Source organism: Perkinsus marinus (genome assembly GCF_000006405.1).
Source record: "Perkinsus marinus ATCC 50983 genomic scaffold scf_1104296962086, whole genome shotgun sequence".
In the NCBI taxonomy this organism is placed as follows: domain Eukaryota; phylum Perkinsozoa; order Perkinsida; family Perkinsidae; genus Perkinsus; species Perkinsus marinus.
In genome coordinates this window covers 22,002-47,895 of record NW_003205573.1, presented here as the reverse complement: position 1 = coordinate 47,895, position 25,894 = coordinate 22,002, and the positions used below count along the sequence as shown (strand labels likewise).

Here is a 25,894-nt window from a genome sequence, read left to right as displayed (position 1 = left end):
TAGAAGGTAGACTGCCACTGTAGTTCATGGGATAGCAATAAGCAATGGTGCCTAATACACAACAATCTTGCAATCTTGCAAAATCTTGCGTTTCCTCAACGTTTACTCCTTACATAGCTTGATAAGCAGTTTGAGCATTCTCGAGTTGTCCACCTCCAGTTTGAATTCGTTCAGGAGCATGTCCGTAGTGAATAAGGAGGTTTCGAACTAAAAAAACCGATATGGTATTCCGAGTGAATTCCCGCAGAGCTCACCTTGTTGACAATGTGATTGCAGTATTTGAAAGCCAGTTGTTCCGAAGTGGGGTAGTTGGACAAATCCTTCACTTGAGTGAGAAGAATTTGAGCCAACGACTTCAAATCATCCGAATAGGTCGGGTTTGCCATGAAACCCACCCCATTAGAGGCGTCCATCTCCTCGGGAATCTTCAGTGCATTATCACTACGCCCTAAAATGCAATGTTGAAGCACATGAGTTACAATCCTCACCAGTGGCCATAGACAGAATAAGGCGACCCAAACATATAAGATCTTTCTGCTGTTGATGCGCTATCGAGCTCTGCTGCTGCTGCTGCTGTTGTGGCGCCTGGCCAGTGGTGGTCCGAGAGGAGGCCACCCATGCTGTCGGCGGCGCTAGGCCGTTTCTAGTAGGTGGCTGTATCGATAGAGAGCATAAGACAAAGCCATCGTTGGAGGTGGGCACTCACTGACTCCTGTGCCAAGGCATCCAATAGACCCACACAGTTCAAGTAGACCCGTGGTGGGTAGAGAAAGGCGGTGTCGGTTACCAGAATCTGACGGGACTCAACTTGGCCATACCGATCCTCGAACAGGCAAGTGGTCACCTTCGTTGGATGGATGACTTTCGCAGAGAGGCCATGACTGTGAATGTACTTGAGACACATGATAAGCTGGCTCAGTACGTCCTGCAACATCACACAACCATCCAACGTGGCTTAACGGTATAACTCAGCGCAGGCTACCGCGAGACCCCGAGTTCCATCCCCGCACCCACCCATATAACATGTTCAGGTATTCCCCCAATCCCATTCTGTTTAAGCGTAGGCGAGTCTATGAATACCGACTGCAGTGTCGCCACCGAGGGTATATAATCATACACATAAACCTAACAAGACGACCTGTCACCACTTCACTAGCGGAGCGATACCCTACCAAGGACCCTCCATCTTGACTAGGGTTCTCAGCTTCAATAAAATCCCTCGTCCCGAAGGCTTGCCGTAAGGGTACTATACATGGATGGTGCTGAATAACAGCACAAGTGTCTACGACATCAAGTCGGCAACCTACAATGGCGCTCCACGTTCTAACAGCCTCTGTGACCAAGTCAAAGTTGCTCAGGCTGAACCCATCAACTCGACATAGGCAATAGACATAGGAGTCCTACACACGACCACAACACAGCAAGTACCAGATCGCACGTCAGCGCGAAAACCATGATGCAGATGAAAATGACCCCAACAGTGCACCCCTCCCTACCGCGACAGAGAGAGCCTTATAGAAATAGGTCTTGTACTGGTATCCAAAGTAAGAGCCATTGCCAACATTACTACTACTGCTACTGCTGCTACTGCCGACCTTCGTCTGGCCCTCAACAGCAGGAGCGGAAGCCGTGATTACAGCTTGTCGAGTATTGCTACCTCCCTCCGGTAATGATAATAATGTATGATACTTATTCTGGACGAAATCGGGAACTACACGGAAGCAACAATGCAAAAATCGATGCACATCCGCCCAAGCCAACAACACGTTATGCTTTTTTCTATCATAACTCCCATATAGCTTTCATAAAAAAAGCTGTTTTCGCTACTTTCCACCCTAGCAGTCTTATAACTATCGATTCAAGATGGTTATCAGGCCCAACGATTGTGGTGGAGTGAAATATTCCGACAATCTTACCAGCAGGCATGTTGGAATCAACAGGATAGTCTCTGTTAGAAAGCACGGTATTCACACGGTGCATCTGCAATTCCTTCCGTATAGTCTGAGGATCACACGAGTGATAATAACAAATACTCATCGCTTCGCTCCGCCTACTGGGTCGGCACTTAACGAAGTGGCATGTGGTGGTGGGCGCTCCAACATGTAGGGAGGCAGGGGCGCGGGCTTCTCGATCGGTGGGATGGGCGACCTCGGAACCCTGCCACTAGGGGGCCTCATGCCTTTACCCACCGCTGATGATGGCAATACAAAGGGAGGTGGCCCAGAGGAGGACGTTGATGAGGAGAGCGGAGGGGGACGGTTGGGGGAACTGCAATGTACTGATCTCAGTCATCCAACCAAATGTATATTCCACCTGTCCCACGGCTAGTCCGCGATGCAATGCATTTCGCAGGACGAAAGAACGCGAAACGAAGAGCGTCGTAAAATTTCACGCCGGGGAAATATGATACCACACCGAGTCGAATTTCCCACATTGACTATAGCCAATTCCAATTGAAAAGTATGACCATCACCCCACTACCCTCCTGTAGCCCTCGGTGGCGAGTCCATCGTCTGTGCGGCACTTTGCGGAGTCCCATCCCCTCCTATCACCATTGCAGCATTTCTGTTATTGCTACTACTACTACTACCAGTAACAGCAGCACCTGTGCCTTGGCTGGACCTATGATATGCATTGCTACCATTCCCCATCCGTTCACTGTAACTACTACTACTTTGATGACATTTTAGGTACGGCTGGTGGGGGCCCGGGAGGAGGAGGGGGAGGTGGGGGCATTCCCGGTGGTGGGCCCCAGACTGATGATGCTAGACCGGTAGTAGACGGAGGCAGCGGAGTAGGGGGTGGACCCCAGCATGGGGCACGGGGGGCAGGCTGCTTAGCTGAGGTCCGAGAAGGTGGGGGAGGTGAACCTGAACCCGAACCTGGCTCCATCGGCTTGCTACTGCCACGCAGGGATCGTATACGTTCTAGATAGGTGATTAAAGATGATCTTATTATGTATTAATACCACACCTCTGTCAAATCCTAACTCATAACCCATGACTCACTTGCTGCCTTCTCCAACGCACTACTGCTCGGGGGTAACCTGAAAGATACCCAAAGATTCCCTCCAACGCGCCTCAGCCGCCCCTCCCTTGCCTCCTACTCGGGGAATGCTGATCGTGAGAGTGGAGATAGAGTCCCTTTGGCATACTCGGGTGGTGGTGATGCGGCAGACTGAGGAGAAACAGATTCAAGGGATGTCGATCGACCCGGGTTTATGATCACGTCCTTGCCCTCTCTCTTCCTAGTGAGAACAGTCTTGGGCCTAGCAGTAGCCGAGCCACTGCCAGCAGTGCTACTACCACCTGAATTCGGCGAGTTACGGTATTCAATAACAGTATATGATACCACTGCTCTTCCTCCGTCTGGAGGCTCCCGAGGATGGCGTCGGCTTGCGGGCAGTGGTGGTGGTGCTCTGATGGCCGCTGGGATGGGCCGGCCGACCCGTAGCAGATCGATTGGGAGAGTGATGGGCGTAGGTACAGGAGTCCCCGAACTCACTGAGGAGAGTATCCTAGGTCGACTCTGGCAAGATACAAAGTAGGTCACTTCCCGTACTACCACTTTCCCAAGTACGTCCAGTTGCGGCATGGGGCCACTCCCGAGTTGTCGTTGTTGCTGTTTATATTACTATCTCTTCTACTCATAACAACAGATTAAAATACCCCTGAAAATGAGTCCACCGATACGGCAGAGGGCGAAGACAGGTGCTAAACTACTCCTGTGACAACCTGATGCCTTTCAACAACTCCCTCAATTTCGTCGCGAGTGACGCATCGCCCCATGATTAATGTGAACCTCAAACGCAATGCAGGATGGGTAAACAAGGTGCTTGTATTCAACATATTATGAATCCGTCAGTCGGCTATCCCTAACGTTGCGAATTTTAAAAGATCGATATGGCAAACGTGCGCCGAAATTTGAGCGGAGCGATGCACTGACTGTGCACAATATGAACTCGGCAACACTTCCCTATTTAAGGCTGGCATTCATAATGGCTGGTGGAGGAGGAATGGCAGCAGCATCATCAGGGCCGGCAGCTGTCTACTCGTCCGAGAACGAACAAGTGCTTTATGTTAGAGATGTTAGAGTGAGGATAAGGCCCCTCGATAGGGAAGAGTAAGTCCGACCATATCATATGATAGCCTCGGTAGAACCAAGTCTAGATACTCTGCGAACCTCACGTTGAAGCTATCCTTACAGTCACCAAGTGCCTCCTCCAACTCGGGGAATGGGAGCCGAGGAGGTGTGCCCGGTGCTCTTATGATAACCATTACGAACAGTCGGGACCCGTTCTTCCTGTAGTACTGGGAGCCACGATTTGGGCGAGGTGTGGTATGGAAGGTACACGCTGTCCCTTGCTGAGACCGACTACCACACTCTCAAGACGGAACAAAGGCTACTTGTCGACTTCCAAAACTTCCCTAAGATGATTACTGAACTCGTCGCTGAATGCGTAAAATGGGGGTATGTCATCTTACTGGTGAAGTGCTGCTGCCCTTAATCAGGCCCACAATGGGAGCAGCCCTCCGACAGGAGGTCAAAACATGTCCGTCTACTTAGCAGTGGGGGAATCGACTGTTGAATCAACGCTGAGCATAATAGAAGCTAATCAGTTCAGAGAGATCACCCACCTGTGCTTAAGAATGCGGAAAGGTAATTCTACTGGTGAAATCCTAATGAAGTTGAGCTCTGTGGGAGAGGCACATGACGTCTATGTTGCTCATCCTCATCAAAAGATTGTGGTCATGCAGGCACAGATGAAGTATTAAAGCATTATCTAGCTTCTAAGCTGAGTCACTTCCAGCAGCTTGCTGAGAGACTCGAGGAGACATTGTGCAACACAGAGAAGGAACTAAGGTGGGGTCGATGGTCGAATTGGGGCATACTGGTAGTGGTGATGGTGGTGGTCGTCAGGCGAGTGACGACAGAGCGACAGTCTCAAGCGGACGAGATCAATCTGATGAAGGTAAGCGGTAGGGTGTTTTTGCGGGAAGTGAGCTTCCTGTTGATCTGTGGTTAGGGAGGTAGTGCTTGTCGGCGTACGAGACCTTGTGTGGCCTTATATAGGGGTATTACTTTTATTCATTCCAGGCGGAGCGGTGTCAGCTCGAACAGAGCCTCAAGGCTGTTCACGAGAGGGAGTTAGCCGAGATTAGCGAACGGCATGCTCGGGAGATTCGAGACAATCACCACACGTAGCCGCATCGCAGACGACTCGAATCGGCTTTATTCGTTCCTAATAGACTCACGGCGGAGCGGGACAATGTAGTGAAGGAGTTGTCGACTCAGCTGGAGACCGCTCAGGCGGCAGCAGAATCATCAACGAAAGCAGCGACAGAGGCTAATGAGAAGGTGGATAGAAATGTCGGCTGCTGGGATCGAACCGGGGTTCTCTTTCAGATAGTAGTACTTGAGAACTCATTAGCCAGCTTGACTCGGAAGCTTGAAGCTGCCTCGAAGGAGTTGGAAGAGGACAAGGAGCGGTATGGATCTACGAGTGCTGAGGTGAAAAGGCTCGAAAAAGAGAAGTACTGGAGTAGCTTAGCTATGGCTTTTTTTGGAAGAATCGCTGTCCCCTAGTTACGCACTAGTAAAACGACTGTCTGAGGCGGAGGTGTCTCTGGCCCTCTCCAAAGAGCAGTTAGTAGCAAAGGAGGAGCTTGCTAGTAGGAGGATATATACAACTGTATAGTCTGTATCGTTTCGAGTATATACACTATGCGCAATCTCAAGAGTGCGTTTCGTGTCACCAGCGTGTCACCTTGGGTGAGATACTGTATATATGTTCTCCTAACACTATTATATTGTCTTCGGAGCAAATTCTGGACGAAAAATTTTTTGTTGAAATTCCCATGTACTGTACAACAGCGTGAAACTTACGCCGTATGGTTCGAGCGTAGTCGCTACTTCAATCTTTATAGTTGCTGAGTAGTTGTTGTTGTTGGACTATAGTGAGGTCGCGATAGAATATGACGCCCACGTACACGAGATTAGTGGGATGGTTGATCACAGATAAGTCGAGAGAGCTGCTGGAGCAGGCTAACCAACAGAAGTCATCGTTGGAAGAACAGATACAAATGTGCGGCTTGTGAGGTTCGAACTCGGGACCATGTGGATGGCAGGTATCGGAGTAGTCTCACTCAGCTAGAAGAGAAGCTGAGTGTTAGCTTCAAAGAGACCACAAAGGGCAATGAAGTGATCAAGAAGCTGCAGGATCAGATCAAATCATATAAGTCTAGAGTGAAGGGTCTAAAACAGGTGATCGGGAATTGGTTCATCATACCACTCTTTTCTCGAATCGTATTCTCCTCACCATTGTGATGCTTAGTAAGTTGACTAATCGAATCTTCTTTAACTAGACTTGTCCGGTTAAAGGCATTGTTCTAGTTTTCTCATACTTGGTGATGGTCGGTCACTGTTGAAAGGGTCGACCCTTCTCCTGTTGCAGGCTATGCAGGATCACGAAGAGACGATCCACGAGTTGGACCACCGTCTGTTGGAGGAGCAGAGGTCTCATGACGACACCAAGCTGGAGCATAAGCGTATTGTATATTTTCGTCTGGGCAGTGGGAGCGGTGGCGTCGTTCAGGAGCTCCTGATGCGTTGGATAGAGCTCAGGAGGAGTGTGACTCGACTAGGGCTAAACTGGCGGAGGCACACAAACTACTAGAGTCGAATGAACAAGTGATTTCTTATCTTAACAAGCGTCTTACTGACCGAGTAGTAGTAGTAGTAGTAGTAGTAGTAATAGTAGTAGTAGTAGTAGTAGTAGTAGTAGTAGTAGTAGTAGTAGTAGTAGTAGTAGTAGTAGTAGTAGTAGTAGTAGTAGAAGTAGTAGTAGTAGTAGTAGTAGTAGTAGTAGTAGTAGTAGTAGTAGTAGTAGTAGTAGTAGTAGTAGTAGTAGCGGATGCTACTGTTCGATGAAGTGGATGGTAAGCAAAGTGATCAGGTGTTGTCCGGAGTCGAGACATCATCATCATCGTCGTCGTCGGCTGGTGCTGCTGGCTACTCAGCCTTGAGTCTGCCAGTACTACCATCACATAGGCAACGACCCAGTCAAGCAGCTATAGGGGCTGCTGCATCTAGCCATCATCAAACGGGGGCTACTAGTAGTAGGAGCCACTCGCCTAGCTCTACGAGGGCTGGTAGCGCGGGGACGGTGCTCGCTAATAGGACCAACGGTAAGACTGTATGAGTTCGGGGTGGTATCATAGTGGTTGGTGTAGTTTTCGAGGGGAGTGGTACGATGCAGCTAGCCAACAATTCTTCATCCTCGCTGGTCGTTGGGCGTCAGCCGGCGCCGTACCAGAGTGGACAGAGACTTGCATCGGGTTTCACAATACCTGGAGGGCAAGGGGCCTCTAGTAAGAGACCCAACCTGGAGGACATATCAGCTATTGGTGAGCTTAGCAGAGGATAGGGGTATTGGACCTCTCCTCCTGTTTTAGGACATCATCATCAAGCTATGGGTATGGAGAATCAGCCTCCGTCGTCCTCAACTACCACTCCTTCTGCTTCTGCCGCTCTTCACAGTAGACTGGCGGCTGGACCGGTACGATTCTTGCCCAAGTCTTGAGATAATTAGATCAAAGCACGCATTATTGACATCTCGGAGAAAATAGCCGCATTATTATAGCATGGCTGGTCTCACACTACGGTCCTGGTCTGTTGTGTTGTAAGGTCTATTTTTAATCGTTTTGCTACTGACTACCGTGTATCGGCGAATATCACCATAAAATGACCATTACGGGCAGTACGAGCTCAGCGGTTCTCTCATCACCCTTTGGGGACACTCCTCACCAATTGGTGACACAACCAAGCACCTTGATGTGGCGACTACCCATGATCGTTGCTGTTGATATGGGAAGTCTTCAGGTCTGAGGAACATTCCGAAGTGGTGGAGTCGCTCACACCAACGTTATCATTGGCTGATGTACATTTCGATCTCACCAAAGGCTTTCCTAGGATACCTCTAAAACTCACTTGGAAGGAAAAGCTAGCGAAGATCTTGGGGGCGTTGGTCACCAGGCCGCTAGTTCATCTGTTTATGGTTGTCGGGCAAATGCTGGCTTGTGCTCTGTCGGGTATATATGCTGCCTCCCAGCTTGTTGCTGCTGGCAGTCCGAGGTGAGAGAGGGGAGCCTCTGGTTTGGGGGAATTGTATTCGTCCAGAGTACCATCATACTTCCAACTCACAGAGGACGCTCTCAGCGATGGCCTCGAGGGATGTGTTGAAATCACATTTTCTGGTCTCAGGTGATGACTCTAGTTTATATGAAGTTGACTTGGTATTTTCCCAGTTACTGTGTGGTCTATACTGTGCTCTGCATTTGGGCGCTGACTCGAGTTTTTCAGCAAGTGTTCGTCCTACCGCTACAGCAAGGTCAGGTTTTCATGGATATCGCAGTATGGGGAGTTTATAGAGCGTTGCAGTAATCAGTGTGGTGAAATTTGACTACCTGTGTTGGTGACGAAATGAAAATTATGAAGAAATTTTGCGGAATTAGCGCCGGTTTATGCCCACTTATACGGGAGTTCGTATGTAAAATTGAGTTAACTCCTGAGCCCAGCTAGGGTAAGCGAACATATATCCCTAAAATGGCAATCACCATCATCATCAGTTTGTTGCGCGCGATCTCGTTGGGACGCATCACTGTGCTCATCATTGCTTTATTTTCTCAGTCCACTCAGTGTCGAGGGCGCTGCTCTCATTCATCCCACAGCCAGCGAGGGTATCTCGTCGCACTTACATGAGATTGGATTGCATAGTGCAGCCATTTCGTGCACTCGTACGGACTACCAAGATCTACCTCGACTATCGCAGCTCCTGGTTTTGGAAAAGGTCGGTCGGGGAAGAGGTGCCTCTTTTCTCTGGGCATTCTGATTTCACGTGGAGCGTCTAGACTCGCCTCGTAATCAATGAAGCCTGACTACACGTTCGTAGCGTCTGATATGGTGGATGAGGCGCTATCGTGATTCGATCTGAAGCCCTTGGCTGACTAGCTGGTTTAGCGTTTACTACATGTACAAGTATATAAGTGGGCTCATTTTCAGAATTTCAGCTTGAAAATTGCTCTGTAGAAAAAGTTACCTCTGCACACGTAATTTCGGTCTCTAGATGGCGCGTAGTGTATGACAGCTCGAGTATGGGGCATCTCGTTGACTAAACAGAACCCTCACCTACCACATGACCACATTCCTATAGGAGTCCTCAGCCAGAGCTGCCTTTCAACGTAGGTATATTCTGAGCCAAGTGGTTGATATTATAATACAGAGTTTGGCATGGCTGGAGCTGGGAGGTGTAGACGTCTTATCTCTCGGAGGAAGGACTCAGGTGAACTCTTGTTGGCCCTTTTTCGTGATGACCAAGGACAGTGTTGAATGTCCGTTTTCCTCAGCTGAGTTTCTCACTAATTATAGGAGTTTATATACAAATTCGGCTAGAGATGTCCAGTAGCCCACAGCACTTTCCCAAAATTTCCTCGAAATTGCATACGTTAACCGATGCATGTAGTTCGCTGATTAAGACCATCATTGTAGGTGGCCTCGTCTCGGCTGTTGATGAGCCATGCCTTCCTGCTATCCATTGACCTGCTATCAGCTCCACTGTTGTACTACCACTCCAATGTGAAGTTGGCAATTGCTTTTGATACTGCAATCGATTTTGGGTGATCGCTGGTACATCAGAGAGCTTTCTGGCGCTTTCCTGATGCCCAGATATGCTCTCGATTGGGTATTGGGGCTCTCTAATTTTGCCTCGTTCTTCCGCCCGGCGAGATGGTACCTTTTACGTCACGATAGATTTACAGTAAGCTCTTCGAGGAGGCGCTCGAGCGTGAGCGGAGCGACGCAGGTTTTTCTATCGACTATGCTGCCTCTGGCGGCAGTGATGACGAATTTCTATCAAGTATGGTCGTATTGCCGCGTGGGATGGGCGGCGCCATTCAGCTCTGTCAGATCGATAAATTGACAAGTGCTGGCGAGGCGTTCACGTGGTATGACACGCATCATACTATGGGTGGTGGCAGATTCTCGAGGAAGTCTAAACGAGCTAAGTCGGGACGAAGTCAGCAAGAGTCTGTCGTTTCCCGGCATCTAGTAGGTTTACATGGCTTATGTTGTTCATCACAGTCCTTGCCAGCTGCTGGGCACTGGGATTGCTCGTGGTCATTTATACGGTGGTGACTCAATTTGGCACTTCATGTGGGCCTGGCTTCGATCCTATGGCTTGGTGCCGGTGGTCTGTCCGTCCATTCCTAGGGGTACTCGACACCTTCTCCATTGGGTGCGATATGTATTGTCTTCAGCCGAATACTTGCGACTGTCGATTGGTGGTGGGCCGTACACATACAGTGGACGAAGAGAAGGGGGCATCTAAATGCGTCGCTTTGCCAGAGGTCATCACTATCTGTTTGAACGCCAAGATTCCGTTCTGGAGCGTGTGCTTGGGAGTACTTGCATCCCGACGTAGATGATTCATCACACTGGGTGAATGAGTGGTCCTTCCACGCTGCCTCAGCAGCATGGCACCATTCAGCAGCGGCATGGGTGTAGTTGACCATGTGCATCGATTTCATTGCTCGTTGGTTACGATTTCGACGATACTCATATTTAACGTTTTTCCATCAGATTGGCATCATTCCATCATCGTATGTTGCTCGTAGGTTCTGGATAAATGGCCCAGGGTAGAATATGTGGTCATTTCCCCTACGCCAAATGCACTTTGGCACTGTTCAGTGGGCGAGTTTCTCATTTGTTGAGCAAACGCTTCAAGTCGTATTAGGTTGATGATGACGAGGTCGACTGGATATCGGATAATATGCATTTCATCACTGGCCTCAGTCTCCCATATCAGAACATAACTCGATTCGATCAATCGTTCCGGTCGCTGACGTCACTTAGTCTTCCTTACAACTCCCTAACACGCCTGGATCCTGGGTTCCTACGGGCGAACCATCGACTCAGCCACTTGGCTCTCGAGATGAACAACTTGACGCATCTACCGAGAGAGTTTTTCAATCTTAATCGACTAGAACATGTACGCCTGATGGGCAACCCGGTATGTAGGAATCCTGTGTACGCTGGGGCTCTTGGGGACTTAGCTAATCGGGGTGTATCACCGTTGTGTGGTGACGCTCCTTGGGAAAATAAAAGGAATCAACGGGGAAAAACAGGAGACTCTGAATACTCGGAGTGAGGCGGCTATCCGTCTTTTTGGTGACCGACTTTGTCGTGTGAAGGTCTCCGATAAAAGATGAAATTATTTGCGGTGCGTCTCCCCGAGCTGATTCGTTGGCATTCGCCGCCATGTACTACAGGGACATTTGCAGCGTATATAAGCACGCGTAAAGTACCGCAGTTTTACGTTGATCACTCCGCCGTCTTAGACCGACTAGTGAATGCTTGATGGTGTGTGATGAAGTGGCGTCGTGGATCTCCTATATATCAGATGATAGTGATGGTGTACTGTCGCTTGCCGAGGTGAATCCCCACATGCCCCTGTGCGGCGGGAAGCCCTGTTGGGTAGATAAATCGCTACCTACAGCTCATCAGTATCCGGCCGTATTCATCCGACGAGGAGATGGAGTGCATGCTCCGTGTAATGGACTGTAGACAGGGCCCTTCAGAGGCAGCCTATCCCCCGACACCGTATACGATTGCTATAATGATGTCTGGTGGTGCTACTGACTGTGGCCATTGCCCGTATGATGTTAGATAAGTGTGGTATGATTCAGACAGCAGCATATGCTCTTTTCTAAGTTGAATGCGTTATTTATAAGATTCATGTAATTACAGTCGCACTCGTCGTAACGTCCACTAAGACTGTCATCATGCTCATCATGATCCCCTCTGCTCGTATATAGGCTATTTCCTCCTCCTCCGATTAGTGTCTTGTTGAGGTAGTTAGTCTCCACTACAGAACGGTGGCTACGGAGACGCGTTGAGGAAATGTAAGATGGTGTAAGAATAGCAAGATGCGAATGTCTCGCACGGAGACTTGCTACTCGTTAAATTGAATGTCGCCTCCTTCACCGTCGTATCCGTTACTGACTGGCCTCTCGTCCATTCGCAAGGCCCCTAAGTGGTCTATGAACGTAGTACGGGGTCTTCATTGATTTCCGCAGCGATGGACCGAGTGAATTCATCAGTGTTGGAGGAATATATGTTCGCTTCCCTCAGCTGAGGTCAGGAGTTTCCTAACTGATTTTAGAAGTTTACGCATTGATTTGGGTGGAAAGTCACCGAAGCCAACGAGAATTTCCTCAAAATGTGCATCGATTTCATTGTTTAGGGCCGAGGCCCATCCTCCCTGGTGAACTCTGAGGCCAACAAGATCCCGGGCCCTGGGGCGTATGCCAGCGAGAAAGCATCAGGGCGGATGGCAGGTCGGAGGAGCCGACTCGGAGGAGCCCGTTGAGGAGACCGCGACAGCCTTGGTCAGATACTTGACATCACCGCGGTTCGTCTTTGGTACCGCTTCTAGAGATCAGCTCAGTCGTAAGAAGGCTGAAACTGTCATACCCGGACCAGGGGCATACACTCCTAGGAATTCTGAAGGGTCGTCGGCCGCACAGTATTGAAAAAGAGGCCTGGGCCGTCAGCACAAGTCGTATAGGTACGCGTTTGGTAGAGCTACTAGGACCTCCATCGTTGATAAGAAAACTGATTCCCCTGGGCCAGGGTCTTACAGTGTGACACGCTCTCTAGGGGGACCAAGGTACTCCCACTGGATAGCTACGGACAATGGTATCATCGTTGCTCATAGTTACTCTACTGGGTCTAAGCCGGATGATTCTCGATTCCCTCGGTGGCCTGAACCTGGCCCTGGGCAGTAGGGCTCATCTTAGGTTGGTGTCATTGTGGTATGACTAGACTGCCAGTTACTCCTCTGTGTCGTCCTGTACGGTGTCTGGTCATGAGGCTGCACCAAGCTGGGGATTTGGGACCTCCCGGAGGTAGTATGATTACAGTCTTTCCACGGCATCGTCAGTTCTATCATGTAGGCCTCCCATTGGGTCATCGGTCGCTTCTGCCCGCCGCTCGGGAGCTGACTCAGCCCGGGGACCAGGTCCTGGTTCGTACGAGGTGGGGACTTCTATAGGACCAAAGACGAGTAGTAACGTTGTATGTGGCGACCCTTCAACGTGGTCTAATGTAGGCTACGGCTCGACGGCACCACAGTTTACCATACGCCAACGACGAAGGTCAGTGAAAAAAGGTAGTAGTGCGTAGTTATAGCTGGGTACATGTCTACTCCTTAGACCCTAGTCCAGGCCCTGGAGTTTACGGGGGTGCTTACACCCAGTTTGGGTGAGTACACGAGAGTCAGATATATCGTTAAGGTGTTGGCAGATACTAACGCTTCTTGTTATTTTGTTGTTAGTCGTCGTTCATGAGTGACAGTATACTCAGATTGATGTTGTTGCACCTATGATGTTGATGACGCTACACTGTTGTGTTCCTCGGCCGATTCGTCATTTTGCCATCAGCTATTACTACTAAAGTGTGTTACGATGCCTCTAACCTCGTCGGGCAGATGGGCGAGGTTTCTACAGTTTTTGATCAAGTATCTTGACAAATTTGGCGTTGGACGGTCGGCCTTAGGGGGCCGCGACGTCGAGGGAGGTAGTCGAAGGTAGGTGAAGGGTGATACGGAGGGGCAATGACTATATAGAGGAAATTAAAATGAAGTGTTAGCCGTTCGATGAGTACTACGAGGGGTAGGGACCGCTAGAAATCGGAGGCCTTGGAGACGCAGCCAGTGAGGTTCCTGATGTTCCTGATAAGGAACAGCTTTTGGAGGCTGAGCAGAACGTTGAGAGATTTGTTACTCATAGCAAAGGTCGGCGTCTCAAGCTGATGTTGCGGAAGTATGGTGAGAACGACATAGTACTGGCCAATGGCACCATAAACTCGAAATAGGTATAAAAGCGCTGCTTTGGCGTTAGCTGGTGGGAGATCGTTTGTGGTAATTGTAGTTAGTTGAGGAGTCGAAGACTGGGGGTATCCCTTTTCGATTCATGGATACTCTGCCTGGATGCTGCCGGAAGGGTTGGTCATAAGAGGCTAGGGATTCGACACAACCGTATTCGTTCGGATATCTTCATCCTCACATCAGTTGCATGTTATTGGACCCTTGATAGCCACAGTGCTCTCAGTCTTAGTTGAGAGTGATCCGAGTATCATAGGCTTGGTGCGTTTCCTCAGTAAGGTCAATTCAGTCTCGATTCAGTCGTCTCGAGGCGTAGGTGTGTCTCTAACTGAATTCCCATTCACCCCTTTGTGCTATTACCTTCCGTTCATCCTCCACGTCCACCACAAAGTGTTAGCTGCTTTATGTGAGTATATTAATGCCTATATCTCAATTCGTGGTGTTGGACATCATCGGCTGTGTGGTCTAGTGGTATGATTCTCGCTTAGGGTGCGAGAGGTCCCGAGTTCAATTCTCGGCACAGCCCTATCTTTAAATATGCATATCGGATTCCCGGTGCATCACAGATTCAGAACCTGTTTTCCCCTCATAATCCCGATTATCATATCACCATGCTAGGTGTGCTGGATCTGCAAGCAGCACTTGTTGTCCGCATTTGTCACACTACGTTCAGATTCTGCTCGTTCCAGCACGAGCTGCTATGCAAGCGAGGCTGTGCGCTTCGCCTGTTCTCGCTGCACGTAGACTCCTTCGTGAGGACTGTCGGGAGTCGACGTGGCCTGTGGGCTAGAAAAGGGGAGGCTTTGTCCAAAGTACATGCTGTTGGGAAGTTCCATCACTCCACCCACAGGGGCAGCAAATAGACGAGACGGTGTCTGCGCAAATTGGTGACCTTTCACCAGACCGCTGATCTGAACTGGCTTTTTCCAATGGACCATCCAAAAGCTGTACGTGGAATGAGCTTATTACTCAGATGCCATTGGAATACTTCTATGGCGGCAGATGCTCCGTCTCAGAGTCCGCAGATTAATCTCAGGAAGAGGATCGAACTCGCGTCTCGTTCCGCTCACTCTCCTGTAGACCTCGTTGGATACTAGTGCAGTGATGTTACCAAGTGTGGCCACTTGGCTTTCGGTTGCGCCGGGCTAATATCTACTGCAGATAGCTATGAACACAATGACCACCTTTCCTGGCTGAAACTGTAAGATCCGAAACACACATGCAGGATCGATGCAGTTGAATTCACTGAATGTCTGTCGACTCATCCCCTGGGTTTTCAGTATCAGTTTCCTCGTCGTCGTCCTCCAGAGTGTACGCAAAACCTTCATGGTCGCGAAGCCTTCTGGGACTGCCCTAAATACGAAATCGAATCCCCAAAGGTAGCAAGCGCCGGGTGTATCTCACCCTCTTGTGTCTGTCGAACAACTCTTTCTGAGCATCCTCCCGAACCTCAGCCGCAGTATAGTTGATTTCGCGACTGCCCCTGATTCCCTTAGCCCCTGACAGAGACGAGGTGGCGACACCACGATTGCTGTTGTCTTCGCAACCTACGCTGAGCCTCCATCAAATCTTCAGCGTCACCAAAGTTCTTCATGACCTTGAGCCGCGCCTTCTCCGCTTCATTTCGGATTCTCATACGCTCTTCGAAATCGGAGTCCTCTGAGACCTTATAGAAAAGCGGTTCGTTGTCCGCAGGTTCCACAGGAGGCAGTAAATCGGCGCCTGACGACAGCACAGCTCCGTTGCTCCTGACAATCTCCATAAAATCACCAAGGCGCAAGTCAACGTCGGCTGGAAGGACTGCCTCGGCGAAGGGTCGACGAGTGTCATTCTCACTCAACTGTCGTGCGAGTCGCTGAATCACATCATGGGCTGACTCAATGCTCTGACTGTCGGCAATCTATAAGGATTGGATATAAATTCCAAGATGATCCTCCCGGCATTTACCGCAACTTCGAGAACATCACCAAGTGCGACATCCTTGCTCATGTCCTCAGAGACCACCTTGGCGTCGATCAGCTGCTTCCAGAAAGACCCCACATAGCGCAGTCTTTTCTCCCGTGTACCTGTCAGGCAAATGACTTCCATTCGGCTGGCAATCTCCGAGCGTTTTCCTACCACACTGAGACCATTCTTGATAGGGCACCCGGATAACAGTGAATCCCAGTGCTTCAAGGATGCGATGTTTCAACAGGCTCGATGCAGTCCTCATGCTAGTGTCACGGTAGAAGTGATGTGGTCCATCGACTTCAAACGCGAAGGACTCCCCTACCAGAATCTGAACCAAGGTAACTGCTTATTCAAGTCCTCGACCTAAGCCGCTCACATCAATAGAATAAGGCCCTACGACGACTTCGTTTCGATGTCGCAAGCCAACCATTGTGAAGAACTTCGACACCTGCCTATGCAGCTGGGAAGTTTGACCCATCACATCCTCCGTGGCAGTGTTATAGGCACGAGCTCGGGCGAGGAGATCTTGATGCTGGCGGAGCGAAGCGATAATTGTTCTTATCTTTTCGTGGATCCCTAACTTACTTCCCTCTCCATTTTCTCCATAATAGACTTAGGGGCCAATAACCGAGCCCATAGATCGAATATTTGAAGTTGGATGACCGACGAGAAGATCATCTCCTTCCTGATTATCGACAGTAGAAAGACTACACTGAAAAGCCATAGTCAGGACTGACCTGAGTCGATTGGCTACTCCCAGAAGGGCGTGCACAGCGGCCTCTTGCCAGGGGTTGCTCTTGCCTATGTCGGTCACAGCAATGCCATAGAGGAGGGCGGGAGCCAGCTTTGGTTCGACTATCTGGTGCTGCTTCTCGAAGACCATCCTGTAGGCCGCATCAAACCAGGTTGGGTCGTGGATCCTGAAATGGGAGTTAGAGCAGCGGAGCGAAGCTGCTACCACTCCTACCTCAACTTTTGGTAATTCACAATGCACATCGTGACGCCACTCACAGAAAGGTTGGCATGCAAACGATGAGCCGCCGTCTGCGCCAGGCGCCGTGCAAAAATCTCATCTCGATAATTCAGTGAACCTGGCACAAGACAACTCCTTCTACCAGAAAAATTAAAGCCTCGTCGGTTGCATAAACCTACCGATGCACAGAAACCAGTTAGTTAGATCTGTTTCATTGAAATTAGCCAACTGCAACGTCGCCTGCTTAGTAGCTGCCCTCATAAAAGACCTATCCCATGAATCCTCATTCCCATCAGCTCATGCGGCTTACCTGTTGTATACTTTCATCATCCCAAGGGACATGGCCATTACAGACAACGTGCTACAACTGCATTGTGCTACTCTGGCTCTAACCTATAAGAATCTCATCTCAACCGTTTCGGAGCCTCCTGGATACCTCTTTTAAGATCTTGTCAACAAGTCTCTTATCCTTATGTTCGAACTTGGCCAATGCCACCATTATCGAACCAAGATTATAGGTAGATGTCCGCTCTACCATATGGTAGATTCTATTAGAGAAATATTGAGAGATACCTGATCAGCATCTCAGTGTTGGAATATGTGTTCGCTTTCCTCAACCAAGCTCAGATGTCCCCTCACTAGTTATCAAAGTGATCAAAGTGTACAGAAACCAACAAGAATATCCCAAAACCCTCTGAAAATTTCCCCATTGTCACCAACACATGTAGTTGACCATGTGCATATTTTTTCTTCACTACAATATACACTTCGGCTTTCGACGGAATAATGAAAATTATCCGCTGAAACGGAACTTGAAAGTCACGTCGCGAAACATGCAACTCCTTCTCCACCAAGAGAGCGAATATTCGCTGAATTTCACATTGTATGTTACGTCGTTACTCACTGCTATCAGGATTTCTACTTGCACAGACACGTGTACCCAATTGTTCCCCTCCATGAATGTTACATGACGGATAACAAATTCCTACGTACTGACCCCACGATATGGTCTTACCATGTATGTTCATCTTAGATCGGGCATAAGCCGCTAGTATTGCTGACAGATCATTGGGGGAAACCTACACAAGAGATACCCAAGTCGTCGGTTGTCCTCACACGGCAGAAGTTTACATCAGTTTTGGCCAACATTGCGTCCGCTGGTACCCGGTCTGCCTCCTTCGGTTCCTTCAACCTCTTCTTCCGAGCCTGCCGTCGCGCATTTGATAACTCGATACGCTCTCTGAGCCGCTGATTGGCAACAGCCTCGTAGACTCTAGCCTTAATCATGTTATAAAGCACAAAGTACCTATTAGGAATAACATCATCAGCAGCAGCAAGCACGGACGGGCCCGGATGATATCTCACATTCTCTGATCATGATCCTTAGTCATTTTAGACATCCCCCAGGCGATCAACCTGAGGGACTCTAACTTCAGCGCTAAATGAGGGTATCGGACGCCAACTGAGGAGCAGGCCAATTAAACCAGACTGGAACTACCCCATCCTAGTGCTTCTGCTACTTCAACTTTTTCAATCTCAAACTCAGCAAGTGGAATAACAAATCAGAAAAATGAAATTTATTTTTCAGAGAATGAAAGAACAGTTTCTCATGGAATGAAAGTGCAAATTCGAAATGAGAGTTCGATCTCCGTAGACCGCTCGGAAATCAAATTTAATTTTTCCAATACGATCTGGCATTTGTTGAATTTGAGATTGAAAAGTGTAGTAGTAACCTGTCCATCGATGTTCAGCAATGCATGTAGTTCACTGCTTGATAGCATAGCCACCGAATCTAGTAACATTGAGACAAAACTCTATATCAGAAATTGCTGGCTATGGACCTATTCAACTATACTGCAGCGGACACTCAGTCACTATCAAAGGAAACTCCACAACCGTGACCTCCTCATAAAAAGGACACGACGATAACCCTACCAGTGCCTCTGAAGATGATCTCATCATTAAGAGCCTTCACGAGGGCTGGATGCCTGATATCAGCTCTGGCGAACCTGGCAGGGAAGAGCTGTGTCGATCGGACCCTCTAGAGACGCCCCACCCGTAGCAAACCATACTCAACGCCTTCCCCTCGGCCTCTCCTATCAGACGGAGGAACATCGACCCGAGCCGCTCGAAGAGGACCTGAGATAGACCGCGTTCCGAGGCGGAGCGAAGCGAGTTATGGATCACCTCTTCCCGGTAACCCATCTTCGCATAAGCATGAGCGACCATCGCTACCTCCTAGAATCATGACGCAGGTTCGATTCCCGGTCACGGCATTTTCTCTCACTTGAGCATCGTAGTATCGAACTTCTCTACAAATATGAGGTGCTAGTGCAGCGAATACTCGACTGTCGTTGTAGTCCAGCTGACACAAGGCGCTGACAGCCTACGCCAAGGAAACATAGAGCTGAAGGGGTCCCTAGGGAGGCGTACCAGAGAGGTCGAATGGGGACAGAAGTTCTTCGCATTGGCAACAGTGTAGTCAGAGACAGCGGCTAGCAGTGGCAGAGGACGTATCCGGAACTTATGATAGGAGTTGATGAGAAGGGCCACATCCCTCGGTCGCCAATCTGAACACATATAAGGCACGACTACGCATCAGTAGCCTACTGTAACAGTAGTACTATCAACGACACACTACTGTTGAGGACACATGATAGTCGTAAGAACCAATATGGGAAAATATGCACGTGATCATCTACATGTATTGGTGATAATATAAAAACTCTGAGGAAATTTGGGAATGTCATCGGTTTCTGTATATTCTTCACCCGAATTTCAATGTAGCCTTCTGTGATCAGTGAGGAAACCTCCGAGCTCAGCCGAGGAAACCAGACCTACATCCCAACACCACTGTGAAAGCCACAGAGGCGGGATCAGCGGCACTTGCATTCATCTCACCATTATGTGGGTCCTGCCCACCCCCCGCTTCATTATATATCCCCAGCTTAGCTGCTGCTTTCCGTGCTGCAATATCGAACGCATTATCGGCCCTATAGTCAACCTGTGACCAGCAAATCACCCCACCTAGCAGACCAAGCCCTTGGCACCTGCACGAAGGCGTTGAGCGTCGCTGCTAACTGTCGGGGGTCCATCTGTCTCGCCAACCGCGGCAGTTGACTCGTCGAAAAGTCCTTCCACATAACTTCAAAAACCTGCACACTACACGTCGGTCGTCACTTTAATCATCGAACTCACTTTGCATCCTTTCGGTTTAATATGCAATCTCGAGAAGGCGCAAGTGAACCCTGTCAGGTCATGAGGACCGAAGCCCTGCCTTATCGGAATGCCGGCTTTAGTGCCGTATAAGAACTGACAGGACCGCTAGTGAGCTATTCGAAAACGAGTTGACGACTGCCGTAATGAGAAGATGGAAGTTTACCTTAGCAAAAGCCCTTATAGTAGTAGCAGCTCTCCAGCCCATTTCCTGATAAGCATAGACCATCTCGGTCATCGGCTCTATTGATGTAAGCCCATGAACGGTACGCCGAATCTGAGACTCCAACTTTAGGCATGTGCCTGTAGTACGGCTCCTCCTACCCTGTGATTAAGCGCCTGCACTAGCTCCTTATTCCGCATCTTGCTTTTCGCAATGATGGAGGCGACTTGCTCTGGCATGAGGCAGTGTTGGTTCTTGATGGTATACCTTCACTCGGGTACAAATCCGAGGCGGAGCGAAGCGATTCGAAACGATTTCCTACCGCATCAGGGCTTCCCAATCAGCAAAGTGCATCTCAACTGACGACGGGTCTTCCTTTGCCATGTCCGCCAGCTTCTCATAGACCTGATAAATTAGCAATGTTCTTGAGCGGAGCGGAGCTGCTGCTGCTGAACCAGACCTCGGGAATCATATCAGGCTCAAGATTATGAATCCGTCTAAGTTCAGGCAGCACCGGTCGGGCAAACCTAGCCGGCACGAAGCCTGCCTCGAACAAGTCTGAGAAAACCGAAGTAATGTAAGTGCCACGGGTCTATCTCCATACCGGCCTCATCCTGCGGGTCCGGGAAGTCCCTGTCCTTTGGGATGACCACCACACCCTGAGCGGGCCCTCGGCTGAATGACCGGCTCAGGAGGAGGAATACCTATGAGGCACAGCATGACAAGACCAAGATGAGTAGCAACCTACTGATGATCGCTGCTGCACTCCTATGGTGGTAGGAGACAACCGAGAGATCATCAAATCAAGGAAAGCGCCGCCTATTGATGAGTATCAATCCCAAAGCCGAGGGGCTCAGTCGAGAGAAGAGTAGTGACGGTATTAACGTAGGACTGAACGCAAGGATAGACTCAACGAGATCGTCACGAAACTTGGTTAATGCAGTAATGATATTCTTCTTAAACAGAGCAATAGGACAAAGAACAGGCTAGAGGGGGTCTGCCAAACAAAACAATTACAAACATACCATTCCTTCTTCACATCACGACGACATCACTTCAAACGTCATAATTGATGTCATAAGCCCTATGCAAATTGAGATGGCAGATTGGACAAGTGTGAGACGTATTCAGCCACCGACTCAAACACGCTCGATGGAAGCGATGACCACAGACGAGCTCTCGAAGCATCGGATACCGCGACTCCGAAGCCGCATACTGATGGTCCGTTGACGGGACTCTGGTCTGAAAATCAACTACAAGGCATCTTGCCACCCCCAGAGATTGACTCACATTGCTAGTGGTAAACCCGCCGGTCGGGGGAGCCGAATAGTCCTCATCATGATCGCTTAGAAACAAAAGGAGAGTCCTCCTCGTTAAGCCTTCTTCATCGCCATCATAGCTCATGTCCTTAGCGCAGATAGCACAAGTACCCTCATTAGGGCCCGCGGGGACCAGCCGAATACGGTTTATGATACCTGCCGCCAGTGTTGGAATATATGTTTGGTTTTCTCAGCTGAGCTCAAAAGTTTCCTCACTAATTATGAAAGTTCACATACAAATTCGGGTAGAAGTGTACAAAAAACAATAAGAATTTCTCGAAATTTTCTCAGAATTTTCATATTATCGTCAACACATGCAGTTGACCATGTGCATATTTTCCTACACTGCCTGCCACCATCATCATCATCCTTTCACACGGCCCTATGCAGCAACGACTAACCTACCCTTCTTGGCCGCCCCAGGCCCTTGGATCCACCCAGCTTTCACAAGACAGAGAGTGAGGGATACCTACCATATAGAAATAACAAAGTAGGAAGGGTAACTCAGTACAGTGAATAGGGTGAGTAGGGCCACCGACCACACGAGCAGACCGACCCATACAAAACACTGCACCAGGATGTACAGACTTGGTGCCGTTCTCGAACACGTCCGAGTAAGCGATAGTAAATGCAGGCCGTATCTGAGAGCACTCTCAGCTTGCCGACCGCTTAGTGGCACTCCTACCCGAACCATATCGGGTAAAATAATGAGATGATGCTTCGGAAAAGTACTATCAAAGACGGAAGTGGATCTGAATGACGAATTGAGCAGACGTGATTGGTGACCGCCAACCTGAATCCTGTAACGGTCTGCCGCCTCTCGCTATGCGGCAATATATCCATTCTAGGCCTTTCTGCAAGGCGTCTGTTAAAAACGTGATGACCATGTACACTTCCACCCATGGCAGTAGCGGTTGGTCGCAGTCTGACTGATAGAAAAACCAATAAGTTCATCCACGACAATGCACGAGAATGCTATCAACAATATTCCAAGTCCTCCTCGACGTACTTTCCGCGTAATGAAGACTTCCGTGAGAGCCCATATGAACAGCGCTGCATACGATACAGTTAAAACGACCACCATGCAAACGACGGCCTAACGATAGGAGATGACAGAAAATGAAGGCATCCGATTCGAGCCTTAACTCACCCATACAAAGCAGCGATATGACTGAACAAGCGTGGACACGAGCGTGTTCCGCATACGACGAATGGCATCTTCCTTCGTGCGAGGCGGTGGGTACAGCTCGTTCGATCTGGACCCGTATGGGTCCGACCTGGAACCCATCACAGGTGAGAAATAAAAACAACCAAGCACGGTACTCGTCAAGAGTATGAGCCCTCCGTCGAGGCACGACCATGTCGTTATCGAAGCTTTCTAGTGCCCTTCCCTCAGTCACCGTGGGCAGCAGGGGCTCTCCAAGGTTATCGGGGGATATCTAAGGGGAATGGTAACCACCCAAGAGGGCATGAGGTGATTCTTACGGATCGTCTATCATCAGTAGAATCACCACTACTCAGCCTTCCACTGCCAGAATCTAGTAATTTCGATCGTCGCCGAAACGGAAAAACTAAACACATGATTATGCGTTGTAATACAAACTTCCTTGCAATACACAAACGCTGCGGTCAAACAGACCTCATGTACAGCAGCGAAATGATGGAATTCTGTAAGAGTGACCCAGTACGAGCACGGTATTTCTAAGCGTGTGACCCGAGCCCTACTATAAGCCCCTCCCCTAGGCGTTGCTTGGCCCGTGCTCAGAACGCCCGACATCGACCGATACAGCAGCTCTGATGATGAATGGTAGCGCCTGAGCAAGCCATACAAGCGGACGCCTCAAGGATGTCTTGACGTACCCGCGCTAGTCCCAGAGACAGCCGATTCATTGTCTTCGTCGCGGTCACTGCCGTCTACCCCACTATCACTGCATCACTCATGCGAGACTCCTGACGGCTGAAAGTTCGGAGGAGCCCTCCGGGGCCTGGTATGATATAGGGAAGGAAGTTTGTCGTATAAGACGTATTAGACTGAGGTAACGGGGGTCTATTCATAGAGAAACAGGACGGCCATGGTCTTAGCCGCAAACTGATGACGATAATGCTCTCCCATGGTTAACTGCTATGAACAAGGCTGACTGCACTACGTTCACTGGGCGCCCATGATTATATAACATAGTTTATGATATTAATATATAATATAATGTTAATGATTATCGTATATGTTATTTAATATCTAATCCTCCAGTGAACTACCCTGACGAGGATGTATAGTAGAACCCCAAAGGGCCCTTCGAGACATACCAAGAAGACGTGACCACCGGGATGCCCTCTACCATCAACCACATTCCTCTTCACAAAAAAAACACCCACAGCTGAGCCTAGCTACTCGCCATACGCATGAATGTTTCCTCAACAGACAAGCCCGAGATCACAGCAACCCGACCGGCCTCCCCACACCATGAAGCTATAGTACACTACTACCCAACAGAGCACATGAAAAACAAAGGCTTATTGCTATTGATAATAGTTATACGTGATGATCGGTTGCCGGGTAGTATCCAAATCTGCAACAGAACACAAGTGTAGGAGAACTCCCCCCGAGGTCGACTTTTTCCTACGAGTTTGGTCCGGCCTGACAGCATGGCCAGTGTCATCAGATCGTAGTCTTCTGTAACACGCCTTGCAGCAGTAGGTGGGGTTGTTGGGTAGTACGGGGTCGTTCAAAACGACCATGTTGGCGAATGCGCTGTTGCACAACTAAAGAGACACACAGACGCTGAGGATACCAGCGTGGGAGAATATGCATATTGTCAATTACATGTGTTGGCGACAAATAAAATTCTGAAGAATTTTCGGAGAATCCTACCCGAATTCGAATGCAAACTTCTAGTTCAGAGGGAAGCGATCAACAAAAAATATTTTCCAACACTGCCAGAGACACTCAGCCGAACGCAGACTTACCGAACACATCTTCAAATACAACTTCTGCTTCTGGAACGTCCTCAATGGGTACACTTCACGTACCTATAATGACGACAGAAGATTTCCATGAAGGCAGCGCTGCAGTGTAGGAATAATCAACCACATATGTTGATGACAATATGAGAGTTTTGAGGAAGTTTCGGGAAATTCTCATTGATTCCTGTACATTTATACACAGATCCAGAGGCCAACTCCTATAATCAGTGAGGTAACTCTCAATCTCAGCTGAGGGAAGCGCACATATTTGCCAACACTGCAACGACGATCTACTACCAGCGAATGGACACGGCTGTCCAAAACGGTAGCATTGGTGAAGTAAATCCGCTCCTCCTCGTTGGTATAGTGCAGGTAGAAACAACACATTGAGTGGGCCTTCGGGGACAACCGATAAAGGCGATTCACTCTGACAAAGCACCCTGAGAATATAAGCAGTAGAGGCCTGTTTCCTACGCCTCTTGGACCGTAGTCGTTCGCATCTCGCCGAAAGTGACCTCGGGTAGGCCTGCTCGTTGTGTCGGGGTGAAGTTAGCGTCATGGACTCGTAGCCAGTTCTTGATGTAGCCTTCATAGTCGACTAACCTGACACTACTCTATGAAATTCACGCTTGATCGATATGCTACTTGTCGCTGGCCGAGGGCTCCTCTGGAGAGTCCGTGTACACAGTATGTCCCATAATGAGACAGGCTGACCTGGCGTACTTGGGCCCATCAAACACTCTGTCAGCAGAGAAACTGAAGGATTGTCGAAGTTCCTTCAACGTCTGACTACCCAGGACCTCGAAAGACTCGTAGTGATCGTTTTTACGGAAGTTTCGTTGGTCTGTGTGGTAGACGTCAACTGTTATGACCACTTCACTGCCATCTGGCATCCTGTGGAGATCCTCCCGACCTAGGAGGTCCTCCTCGGCATTCTTCACCAGCTTGGCGTGGTCCGAGGGTAGACCACTACGGTTGGCCTTGAAGGGTGCTACCCTGCGGACCTCGATGTGGCTCAAGGGCTTCCTCACTTCGCCTCCACCATAGTCATGTTTCAGTTTCTCCGATGACAGGTGCCCGACCCTGCGTGCTCGGTCTTCCCGTAATTCGTCCATCGTGGGAGGGTCCGTGCCGTCTTCCATACACCGGTCCAGGATCTGATTGGCCTCCACCATACGTGATGGGAATTGTATATCAACAGATGTGGAAACATCGTCAATTCGCAGGCTGGGGTCCAGAGGTGGGGTGAAGTCCCTGGATAGAGCCTTGAACGCCTTCAGGGCCAGCTTGGTGTCCTCAGCCCATTTGGTCAGCCCCCCGGCGTCAAGGACCGACGGCCGGTCACTTCGGCTCTGAGGACCACCCTGCCGAGG

General features: G+C 49.4%; 9 protein-coding genes and 1 non-coding gene across 10 annotated transcripts in view; 3 read left to right on the top strand and 7 right to left on the bottom strand.

Moving 5' to 3' along the window:
- The window catches only part of Pmar_PMAR024849 (hypothetical protein), a gene marked incomplete at both ends in the record, with an annotated part of 205 nt that extends 154 nt beyond the window's left edge, over positions 1–51 (bottom strand). The window contains one exon of the mRNA XM_002772119.1: positions 1–51. This exon is cut by the window's left edge and continues 4 nt beyond it. Within this exon, the coding sequence (XP_002772165.1) occupies positions 1–51 (51 nt within the window).
- Positions 52–102: 51 nt separating this feature from the next.
- Pmar_PMAR024848 (conserved hypothetical protein) lies at positions 103–2,102 on the bottom strand (the record flags this gene model as incomplete). The annotated part of the gene is made up of 11 exons (XM_002772118.1): positions 103–207; positions 255–448; positions 489–585; positions 707–793; positions 845–925; positions 1,015–1,125; positions 1,173–1,262; positions 1,308–1,400; positions 1,497–1,711; positions 1,917–2,001; positions 2,055–2,102. 11 exons carry the CDS (start codon positions 2,100–2,102, stop codon positions 103–105), a joined length of 1,206 nt encoding a protein of 401 aa, XP_002772164.1.
- Positions 2,103–2,674: 572 nt separating this feature from the next.
- Positions 2,675–2,870, bottom strand: Pmar_PMAR024847 (conserved hypothetical protein; the record flags this gene model as incomplete). The annotated part of the gene is made up of 1 exon (XM_002772117.1): positions 2,675–2,870. A coding segment is annotated over one exon (196 nt), but the record flags the coding sequence as incomplete, so codon positions are not given.
- A 484-nt stretch (positions 2,871–3,354) lies between these two features.
- Pmar_PMAR024846 (hypothetical protein) lies at positions 3,355–3,517 on the bottom strand (the record flags this gene model as incomplete). Its single annotated transcript, XM_002772116.1, has 1 exon — positions 3,355–3,517. A coding segment is annotated over one exon (163 nt), but the record flags the coding sequence as incomplete, so codon positions are not given.
- Positions 3,518–3,997: 480 nt separating this feature from the next.
- On the top strand, positions 3,998–8,442 carry Pmar_PMAR024845 (merozoite surface protein, putative; the record flags this gene model as incomplete). The annotated part of the gene is made up of 18 exons (XM_002772115.1): positions 3,998–4,093; positions 4,207–4,304; positions 4,348–4,459; positions 4,512–4,659; positions 4,758–4,863; positions 4,921–4,972; positions 5,098–5,201; positions 5,250–5,370; positions 5,407–5,534; positions 5,587–5,672; positions 6,019–6,085; positions 6,129–6,264; positions 6,455–6,572; positions 6,596–6,690; positions 7,259–7,406; positions 7,962–8,133; positions 8,179–8,262; positions 8,307–8,442. The coding sequence occupies 18 exons, from the start codon at positions 3,998–4,000 to the stop codon at positions 8,440–8,442; spliced, it is 2,007 nt and encodes a 668-aa protein (XP_002772161.1).
- A 5,299-nt stretch (positions 8,443–13,741) lies between these two features.
- On the top strand, positions 13,742–13,929 carry Pmar_PMAR024844 (hypothetical protein; the record flags this gene model as incomplete). The annotated part of the gene is made up of 1 exon (XM_002772114.1): positions 13,742–13,929. A coding segment is annotated over one exon (188 nt), but the record flags the coding sequence as incomplete, so codon positions are not given.
- A 464-nt stretch (positions 13,930–14,393) lies between these two features.
- Positions 14,394–14,465, top strand: Pmar_PMAR024843. Its single transcript has one exon. It is a non-coding gene; the product is annotated as a tRNA-Pro (tRNA).
- A 696-nt stretch (positions 14,466–15,161) lies between these two features.
- Pmar_PMAR024842 (hypothetical protein) lies at positions 15,162–21,040 on the bottom strand (the record flags this gene model as incomplete). The annotated part of the gene is made up of 30 exons (XM_002772113.1): positions 15,162–15,292; positions 15,344–15,438; positions 15,491–15,661; positions 15,710–15,839; positions 15,887–16,005; positions 16,058–16,217; positions 16,266–16,337; positions 16,475–16,574; positions 16,627–16,809; positions 16,857–16,980; positions 17,042–17,130; positions 17,173–17,255; positions 17,299–17,435; positions 17,878–17,941; positions 17,994–18,168; positions 18,228–18,324; positions 18,798–18,871; positions 18,919–19,001; positions 19,050–19,100; positions 19,150–19,248; positions 19,296–19,432; positions 19,704–19,866; positions 19,913–20,017; positions 20,061–20,174; positions 20,245–20,355; positions 20,403–20,508; positions 20,564–20,646; positions 20,702–20,799; positions 20,846–20,945; positions 20,990–21,040. 30 exons carry the CDS (start codon positions 21,038–21,040, stop codon positions 15,182–15,184), a joined length of 3,285 nt encoding a protein of 1,094 aa, XP_002772159.1. The 3' UTR covers positions 15,162–15,181.
- Positions 21,041–21,380: 340 nt separating this feature from the next.
- On the bottom strand, positions 21,381–22,254 carry Pmar_PMAR024841 (hypothetical protein; the record flags this gene model as incomplete). Its single annotated transcript, XM_002772112.1, has 5 exons — positions 21,381–21,494; positions 21,532–21,716; positions 21,966–22,029; positions 22,130–22,201; positions 22,246–22,254. The coding sequence occupies 5 exons, from the start codon at positions 22,252–22,254 to the stop codon at positions 21,381–21,383; spliced, it is 444 nt and encodes a 147-aa protein (XP_002772158.1).
- A 1,353-nt stretch (positions 22,255–23,607) lies between these two features.
- Positions 23,608–25,894, bottom strand: part of Pmar_PMAR024840 (conserved hypothetical protein) — a gene marked incomplete at both ends in the record, with an annotated part of 3,196 nt that continues 909 nt past the window's right edge. The window contains 6 exons of the mRNA XM_002772111.1: positions 23,608–23,649; positions 24,201–24,320; positions 24,525–24,587; positions 24,819–24,948; positions 24,996–25,124; positions 25,167–25,873. Coding sequence (XP_002772157.1) covers positions 23,608–23,649; positions 24,201–24,320; positions 24,525–24,587; positions 24,819–24,948; positions 24,996–25,124; positions 25,167–25,873 — 1,191 coding nt within the window. The remainder of the gene's footprint in view (positions 23,650–24,200; positions 24,321–24,524; positions 24,588–24,818; positions 24,949–24,995; positions 25,125–25,166; positions 25,874–25,894) is intronic.